This window comes from Xyrauchen texanus, chromosome 32 (genome assembly GCF_025860055.1).
Source record: "Xyrauchen texanus isolate HMW12.3.18 chromosome 32, RBS_HiC_50CHRs, whole genome shotgun sequence".
In the NCBI taxonomy this organism is placed as follows: domain Eukaryota; kingdom Metazoa; phylum Chordata; class Actinopteri; order Cypriniformes; family Catostomidae; genus Xyrauchen; species Xyrauchen texanus.
Window position 1 is genome coordinate 1,110,306 of NC_068307.1, and position 9,599 is coordinate 1,119,904.

The 9,599-nt window shown below is 42.3% G+C and overlaps 1 protein-coding gene across 1 annotated transcript in view; it reads right to left on the reverse strand.

The window, feature by feature from the left end:
* Nucleotides 1-2,798, reverse strand: part of cntnap5l (contactin associated protein family member 5 like) — a 105,670-nt gene extending 102,872 nt beyond the window's left edge. The window contains exon 1 of the mRNA XM_052101607.1: nt 2,678-2,798. Coding sequence (XP_051957567.1) covers nt 2,678-2,780 — 103 coding nt within the window. The 5' untranslated portion in view covers nt 2,781-2,798. The remainder of the gene's footprint in view (nt 1-2,677) is intronic.
* Between the last annotated feature and the right edge of the window lie 6,801 nt (nt 2,799-9,599).

The window sequence follows — 9,599 nt, forward strand, 5'->3', positions numbered from 1 at the left end:
ATTAACACCACAAACAGTCACATTATAATGTTGCCTCAGCGGGTGACTTGTAGCGTTTAGACCAGTAGTGTAGTCTAGGGCATGCCCACCTATCTTTTCCAGGATTCTGCAGATGCCCACTTGAAATAAGTGATGATACATATGGCCACCAGAACAACGAGTATTCTTTTGACCTAACACTAACATGATGCCGCACCACTGCTGAGTGAATTGAAAGTGTACAGACATTCTCTCTAAACACACACGGAGCTGCGGTAGGCGATAGCGTAACTGACGGCATGGGCTAGACAGACGACAGTCCGACTAATTGATCTACCAATCAGAACGTTCATTTCAGACGTGACCGGATATTGGTAACCGACTGTTTACAGAGCTGACGATGGCTGGACGGAGTTAAGCGGTGTCTTCTCGGTAAGTTGCTAACTAGTTTGTGAAATGCACACTGGAAAGTTAATAAACAATGACCTCATCATTTTCCCTTTTCAACATAACTAATATAACGTTAACCCTGTCCCTGACATCCATGTCACACCTGTTTGTTATGCTAGCAGCTATATTTTGTCAGTGCAGTCAGTAATGTAGCGGATTGAAAGGTAAACATCAGAGCATCTTTTTGCAGCTCAGCAGACAACAGTGCGGTGGTGCATTGTGTCTGTTGAGTGTTGATTTCATGCTATGTTGTTACCTATTGTGTGAGACGCAATGCTGGAAAGTAAATAAAGCCCATCTTTTACTCTCCGTAACAACGAGTATAAGTTAGCTTATAGCTAACTAGCTAACCACGTAGCTACTTTCATCCCTTGTCAGCTGAGTGGAAGCTAATGTGTAAACATGTATTCACCAAACTGTTTTGTTCAGGATTCACAGTTTGGTACTCCTTCAACTGAATAATTCCAGCTGTTGCCTTTATTAAAAGTAATATTTAAAAGTCTGGTTGTCCTTCGTTGAAAGTTTCCCCTGAAATTGTACAGCAGAATACAGAGTATCTCCGGCGTAACACCGCTGCTGTATCAATATAGTCAGCATTTGACTGATACTAAACATACAGTACTGATGTTTATTTAGATATTTATTGTATTTGTATTTATTCTTTATTTTCTCAGTGTTCATTGGTAGAATGTGTTGACAATGTATAATAATAATGTCAAATATTTTTGATAAAAATATTTGTTTATGAAAGCCGCTTTCTGAGTACCTTTGCATATCGGTTCAAAATCAATGAACAATCCACATAGAAAAGGTCTGATTTCATTCCAGCTCAAAAATTCAATACATCGGCCACCATATCCAAGCTGCTTAAAGACACAGTTAACTTAGTGTATGTAAATTTCTGACCCGCAGGAATTATGATGTAGTCAATTAAAAGTGAAACAATCGGTCTGTTGCAAAAATAACTTGTGTCATTCATTAAGTAGATGTCCTAAACTACTCGCCAAAACTATAGTTTGCTAATATTAAATCTGTGGAGTGGTTAAAAAAATTTGTTTTAATGACTTCAACCAAAGTGTTGTAAACATCTGACTTGAACTACATATATATGTGTGTGTCTGTGTGTGTGTGTGTGTGTGTGTATATATATTTAAATGTATCTAATGCAATGAATCTTTGTGAAAATACTGCACCGATGCTAGTTTCTGCTCTTTATTTTTATTTCTATATTTATTTATTGCCTTTTGCCGGTGGTGCCTTTTTCTCATGATATCAAATCATTTAAATGTATAATTCAAAGTAGGAAAACAATTTCACTACACACAGAAAAGCACATTATAGCAAAAAATAACAATTAATTCTCATGAAGGCTATATATGGTAATACCGTGTTAATGTGAACATTATTACACTTATATCTGCTATATAATGCTTTACAGTCTATAATGTATTATTAATGAGTTTATTAATTAGAATAATTCTAAAGTATTAACAATTTCATAGTAACCTAATGAAAGGAACATTAATGATCCCTATTAATTTAAATACATATTTATCAAGTTACAATACCATTGTTCTTAGTAATGTACTCCACACCATGAAAATTACCCTGATATTCATTTTCATGCTCATGTGGGTCTATAATTACAACAGCCAATAATGTTATTGTTTTTTTTGGGGTTTTTTTAGTGAAAAAAAAAAAAATTATATATATATCAGCTCTCTCTTTCATTTAAATGAAAATATATATTTTTTCATAAATTCCCAGTGTGCTCCCCACCCGAAGGGTGGACTTTCATTCATGCACTGCATGCATTTTATATATATTTCAGTAGTGAGAAGAAAACTCGTGTGCAACTGCATATAAGAAACATTTGAACACGTAACGCAAAAATGTACATGTGAAATTAAAAAACCGAAAAACCTCGAGGGAGTTAAAAACATCATAAATATCTTAGGAAAAGTTATCTAATGCACCAAAATATGAATAGCAGCTATTAATGATGAGTTATTCTGAATGATCTAATGTTTGTGCGGGTTTAATTATGAATACATCATTAATACTAGCCTACATGAAGTCACTGCAGTTGTGATGCTCTGTGATCTGTCGGCTACATGAAACTGAGCTTGACCAGCCGATTTAGGATCTCAGAAAAGCTTCTTTGTGACAAATCCGTCGCGCTCGGATGTGTCCAGAAATGACATGTTGATGTACATTATTATTTTGCTGAATAATTGAATTCACTCACAGTTACTCGCCGATAAAACTGAAGCCAAAACGCTCAACGCCGTGAGCAGGAAAATTCCGATGCCGTTGTGGAATCCCATGTTTGGAAAAGTACTCCGATCCATACTTCTGCAACCATAAAAACACACTGAGCCCCTTCCTCAGATCCTCCTGGAGAAATGATCCAACACTCTCTCTCTCTCTCTCTCTCTCTCTCTCTCTCTCTCATCTCTCTCTCTCTCTCTCTCTCTCTCTCTCTCTCTCTCTCTCTCTCTCTCAATTCAATTCAAATGAGCTTTATTGGCATGACTTGTACAGTATTGCCAAAGCATTGGCCATTACATAGGCAATGAACAAATAATCAATAAAATTAATCAGTGAACAAATGCATGAATACATTTATATATATATATATATATATATATATATATATATATATATATATATATATATATAAAACTTTTGAAAAAAAACTTTTGAACCAACATTCAGACCTTAGTTTTGTCACTGGCTGACTCTCGTAGTTTGTGGCAGGCTGTTACATACTTTGCTGCTGTTATGATTGAGCTGGAGTTTTCTCCCAAAATATAATTTAATTTATCTGAATGAGGAAGTGTTCTTCTGTCTCCACCTCTCTCTGAGAGCACAGAGAACACAGTCTCTGCTCTCTCGGCTGCCACCTCTGTAGAGACGGGTATCGACCCGTCTCTACAGACTCTTTCAGTGCAGAGTCAACACAGTCTGTCCTCTCTGGGTCTCCGGTTCTGTCTGTGTCGTCCCGTCTCTACAGACTCCTTCAGTGCAGTGTGAACACAGTCTGTCCTCTCTGGGTCTCCGGTTCTGTCTGTGTCGACCCGTCTCTACAGACTCCTTCAGTGCAGAGTCAACACGGTCTGTCCTCTCTGGGTCTCCGGTTCTGTCTGTGTCGACCCGTCTCTACAGACTCCTTCAGTGCAGCGTGAACACAGTCTGTCCTCTCTGGGTCTCCGGTTCTGTCTGTGTCGACCCGTCTCTACAGACTCTTTCAGTGCAGAGTCAACACGGTCTGTCCTCTCTGGGTCTCCGGTTCTGTCTGTGTCGACCCGTCTCTACAGACTCCTTCAGTGCAGTGTGAACACGGTCTGTCCTCTCTGGGTCTCCGGTTCTGTCTGTGTCGACCCGTCTCTACAGACTCCTTCAGTGCAGTGTGAACACGGTCTGTCCTCTCTGGGTCTCCGGTTCTGTCTGTGTCGACCCGTCTCTACAGACTCCTTCAGTGCAGTGTGAACACGGTCTGTCCTCTCTGGGTCTCCGGTTCTGTCTGTGTGGACCCGTCTCTACAGACTCCTTCAGTGCAGAGTCAACACGGTCTGTCCTCTCTGGGTCTCCGGTTCTGTCTGTGTGGACCCGTCTCTACAGACTCCTTCAGTGCAGTGTGAACACGGTCTGTCCTCTCTGGGTCTCCGGTTCTGTCTGTGTCGACCCGTCTCTACAGACTCCTTCAGTGCAGTGTGAACACGGTCTGTCCTCTCTGGGTCTCCGGTTCTGTCTGTGTCGACCCGTCTCTACAGACTCCTTCAGTGCAGTGTGAACACGGTCTGTCCTCTCTGGGTCTCCGGTTCTGTCTGTGTCGACCCGTCTCTACAGACTCCTTCAGTGCAGTGTGAACACGGTCTGTCCTCTCTGGGTCTCCGGTTCTGTCTGTGTCGACCCGTCTCTACAGACTCCTTCAGTGCAGTGTGAACACGGTCTGTCCTCTCTGGGTCTCCGGTTCTGTCTGTGTCGACCCGTCTCTACAGACTCCTTCAGTGCAGTGTGAACACGGTCTGTCCTCTCTGTGTCTCCGGTTCTGTCTGTGTCGACCCGTCTCTACAGACTCCTTCAGTGCAGTGTGAACACGGTCTGTCCTCTCTGTGTCTCCGGTTCTGTCTGTGTCGACCCGTCTCTACAGACTCCTTCAGTGCAGTGTGAACACGGTCTGTCCTCTCTGGGTCTCCGGTTCTGTCTGTGTCGACCCGTCTCTACAGACTCCTTCAGTGCAGTGTGAACACGGTCTGTCCTCTCTGGGTCTCCGGTTCTGTCTGTGTCGACCCGTCTCTACAGACTCCTTCAGTGCAGTGTGAACACGGTCTGTCCTCTCTGGGTCTCCGGTTCTGTCTGTGTCGACCCGTCTCTACAGACTCCTTCAGTGCAGCGTGAACACAGTCTGTCCTCTCTGGGTCTCCGGTTCTGTCTGTGTCGACCCGTCTCTACAGACTCTTTCAGTGCAGAGTCAACACGGTCTGTCCTCTCTGGGTCTCCGGTTCTGTCTGTGTCGACCCGTCTCTACAGACTCCTTCAGTGCAGTGTGAACACGGTCTGTCCTCTCTGGGTCTCCGGTTCTGTCTGTGTCGACCCGTCTCTACAGACTCCTTCAGTGCAGTGTGAACACGGTCTGTCCTCTCTGGGTCTCCGGTTCTGTCTGTGTCGACCCGTCTCTACAGACTCCTTCAGTGCAGTGTGAACACGGTCTGTCCTCTCTGGGTCTCCGGTTCTGTCTGTGTGGACCCGTCTCTACAGACTCCTTCAGTGCAGAGTCAACACGGTCTGTCCTCTCTGGGTCTCCGGTTCTGTCTGTGTGGACCCGTCTCTACAGACTCCTTCAGTGCAGTGTGAACACGGTCTGTCCTCTCTGGGTCTCCGGTTCTGTCTGTGTCGACCCGTCTCTACAGACTCCTTCAGTGCAGTGTGAACACGGTCTGTCCTCTCTGGGTCTCCGGTTCTGTCTGTGTCGACCCGTCTCTACAGACTCCTTCAGTGCAGTGTGAACACGGTCTGTCCTCTCTGGGTCTCCGGTTCTGTCTGTGTCGACCCGTCTCTACAGACTCCTTCAGTGCAGTGTGAACACGGTCTGTCCTCTCTGGGTCTCCGGTTCTGTCTGTGTCGACCCGTCTCTACAGACTCCTTCAGTGCAGTGTGAACACAGTCTGTCCTCTCTGGGTCTCCGGTTCTGTCTGTGTCGACCCGTCTCTACAGACTCCTTCAGTGCAGTGTGAACACGGTCTGTCCTCTCTGTGTCTCCGGTTCTGTCTGTGTCGACCCGTCTCTACAGACTCCTTCAGTGCAGTGTGAACACGGTCTGTCCTCTCTGGGTCTCCGGTTCTGTCTGTGTCGACCCGTCTCTACAGACTCCTTCAGTGCAGTGTGAACACGGTCTGTCCTCTCTGGGTCTCCGGTTCTGTCTGTGTCGACCCGTCTCTACAGACTCCTTCAGTGCAGTGTGAACACGGTCTGTCCTCTCTGGGTCTCCGGTTCTGTCTGTGTCGACCCGTCTCTACAGACTCCTTCAGTGCAGTGTGAACACGGTCTGTCCTCTCTGGGTCTCCGGTTCTGTCTGTGTCGACCCGTCTCTACAGACTCCTTCAGTGCAGTGTGAACACGGTCTGTCCTCTCTGGGTCTCCGGTTCTGTCTGTGTCGACCCGTCTCTACAGACTCCTTCAGTGCAGTGTGAACACGGTCTGTCCTCTCTGGGTCTCCGGTTCTGTCTGTGTCGACCCGTCTCTACAGACTCCTTCAGTGCAGTGTGAACACGGTCTGTCCTCTCTGGGTCTCCGGTTCTGTCTGTGTCGACCCGTCTCTACAGACTCCTTCAGTGCAGCGTGAACACGGTCTGTCCTCTCTGGGTCTCCGGTTCTGTCTGTGTCGACCCGTCTCTACAGACTCCTTCAGTGCAGCGTGAACACGGTCTGTCCTCTCTGGGTCTCCGGTTCTGTCTGTGTCGGCCCGTCTCTACAGACAGACTGTGCTCACTCAGATGGTACTTTGACAGTAGCATAATCTTTAATATGGATCAAATATGGTGCCAATTTATAATCCGTCTTAATTCTGTGGAAGTAGTTTAATTTATGTACTTGTGTGACTTTGTGCTGCCAATCATGAATGAATTCTTCCTGCGTTATTCTTTCTGTCTGTTTCAATTTGTCCAATCTGAACTGATGGAGGAATTTAGCTGATATTTTTCTACTAAATAGTGCATAGGGTCACTCTCTGTGTGTCCTGTCCTGTGTGTAAAGGCACAGTGATTATAGTTATCTGGAGGTGTGTCTGACAAATGGAACCCTGGCCCCAGATTTCACAGCCATTTTTCAATGCTGTCAATGCTGCAACACAGAACTTTAACTTCAGAATGATTTAGAGTAAGACCGGGTGTTGCAGATTGTTCCAGTAGCACTGCTAACTCATTAATGTAAATGTTGAATTGCAGCCCTTTCATTGAGTGAAGAATTCTGTTCTTTTATTGCCAATTTTAACTGCGCACCTGTTGTCCCAATACATAGATTTGATAGCGTCAGAATTTTATAATATAGACCATCATGCCAAATGGAATCGAATGCTTTTTTTAAATCAACAAAAAATGCTTAATTTAGCTTTTGCTTTTTGAAGGTTGACTATCGTGTAGCGTGTGAATGTGGTCAGTGGTGCGGTGGTTTGGTAGTAATCTCTCTCCATCTCTCTATCTCTCTCTCTCTCTCTCTCTCTCTCTTCTCTCCATCTCTCTCTTCTCTCCGTCTATGTCTCTCTCATCTCTCCGTCTCTCTCTCTCTCTCTCTCTCTCTCTCTCTTCCTTTGCTCATTGAATACTATGCATTTGACTGGTTTCAGAACCATGGAGAGCTCCAATAACACCTCAAGGCTGTTCAAACAGGATGTGTTCTTGGGTTCTAAAAGAGCTATTCGAAGGGCAACATCATCAACCTCGTGTAGTTCTGAATCTGTATGACTTTCTTTCTTCTGTGGAACACAAAAGTTCCACAGAAGAAAGAAAAACATAAAAAAAAACATAATTGGTTTTACCTTTCAAGAAATGTAAGATTTAAATGTGAAAGTATTCCATTGACTGACTTTGAACAAGTACATGGCATTCAAAATGTTACTGAATAGTTACAATTTCGTACTTTCATTTATGTAGAAATAATCCTCAAGCCAGTATTTCTTTTAAACGTAACAGTGTTCTTTTGCTGCCTTGCATGCACTGGTATTTACTTAAAGCATAATTATGTAACAATTTCTTTATTGAGATTCTTATACTCATCTTAACATGCAGAGACACCAAGTAAGCCATTCATAGGCACATTATCTCGAAAACTGCGAACACTGTCTCTGTGGTGCTATAAATTCCCGTTTTGTGCTTTGAGCAACCCGCTTAGACCCGCCCTAACAATGTTTTTCAACCAATAGGTCACTTGGCCTCATCCACCGGGAAAAGTCCCGGTTCTGCCTGTGGACAGTCCGCCCCTGGATGGAAGAAAGTATTTTAACACTGAAAAAGTTACATTTGAATAATTATTACTATTAATATTATTATTGTTATTATTACTGCTACTACTGATATTATTACTACTACTACTATTATTGTTATTATTATTATTATTATTATTACTGCTATTAATACTACTATTATTGTTATTATTATTATTATTATTACTGCTATTAATACTACTATTATTGTTATTGTTGTTATTATTACTGCTACTACTATTACTGTTGTTGTTATTATTACTAATACTACTGCTATTACTATTACTACTGCTATTATTGTTGTTGTTATTATTATTACTGCTACTACTATTATTGTTGTTGTTGTTATTATTTTTATCATTACTGCTACTATCATTACTACTACTAGAACTATTTTTATTATAACTATGATTGTTCTAAATTGTATTTCCGTCTGTCCGTCCGTGAGTTTATATCTATATCACCAGAACATTTTAATTAAAAATAATGATTACTATTATATCACACTAAATTAACCCATTGCTTCATCTTATCACTGTACCTGTATACACTAATATATCTATACTATATATTTTCTTCTTTCCCTTTTATTTCTTATATGTGTATATATGTGACATTGGTCTCTTATTTGTACAAGCTGCTATGTCTAGTTAATTTGTGTTTTGTTCAATAAAAAAAGATGTGATGCAATAACCAAATACATTGATCTGATATGTCAACATAGACCAATAAAAACAGCACAGATGAAACGTAAGAACGCAACCAGTGCGAACATCCATATAAGTGTAAATAATTCCCTCTCTAAACTTCAGCACCATGGACAGCTCAACAAATAACGACGTAATCTACTTTCTTTCTTTCTTTCTTTCTGTCATTTAATTATTTGAATTATTGATTTACTTACTATGCCCAACACAGAGGTTATCTGCACTCTATTGATCCGATTGGGAGCGGCTGATGACTGAACTTTTGGAGTGATATTGAGAGTTCTTTAATGCCACAGAGTGAATGGAAATCATCATAACACATGGGTTCACCAGAGAAGTACTCTCACTGTGTGTGTGTAATGACAAAACATGAGTTTCAATACTCTCTGTCCCTCCGCAGAATACAATGAGGACCGATTATGACAACTGATCCAACCAGACTGAGCAAGTATCTGAAGGACATGTTTGTTTGATCTTTTACCAGAGAAGAAAATGGGAAGGATGTTAGCATGACTTTCTAATACACAGTCTCTCTCTCGCTCTCTTTTTCTCACACATCCATACAAACCTATCAGCGTGTCTCATTAATACAGGTCTGACCTACTGATCTCCCGCTGTGGAGCTTGAGTAGAAGAGGGCTTTTTCTCAGTGTGGGATAAATGCCAATCTCCACACTTCTTCACTTCCATTTTTCCGGAAATGAAGGTGATAAAATCGGATGACACATAAAAGGCCTATTTCACATCTTTATTAAATGCCGTGCCATCTTTTGATTATATATCCGTTTAACTAGACAACATTTCACCTGTTGAATCAGTACAAGTCTCAGTCCCAGACAGAGCGCCAACAGACCATCCACAGTCCGTTTTCTGATTGTTTGATGCACATTACAATCATATTGACTGTCTTTATGTAACTTCCAGGAGTCCGTGTGCACCAGCACGCCTGGAAACAGAGTCATGTTTACCAGGAATAGTATA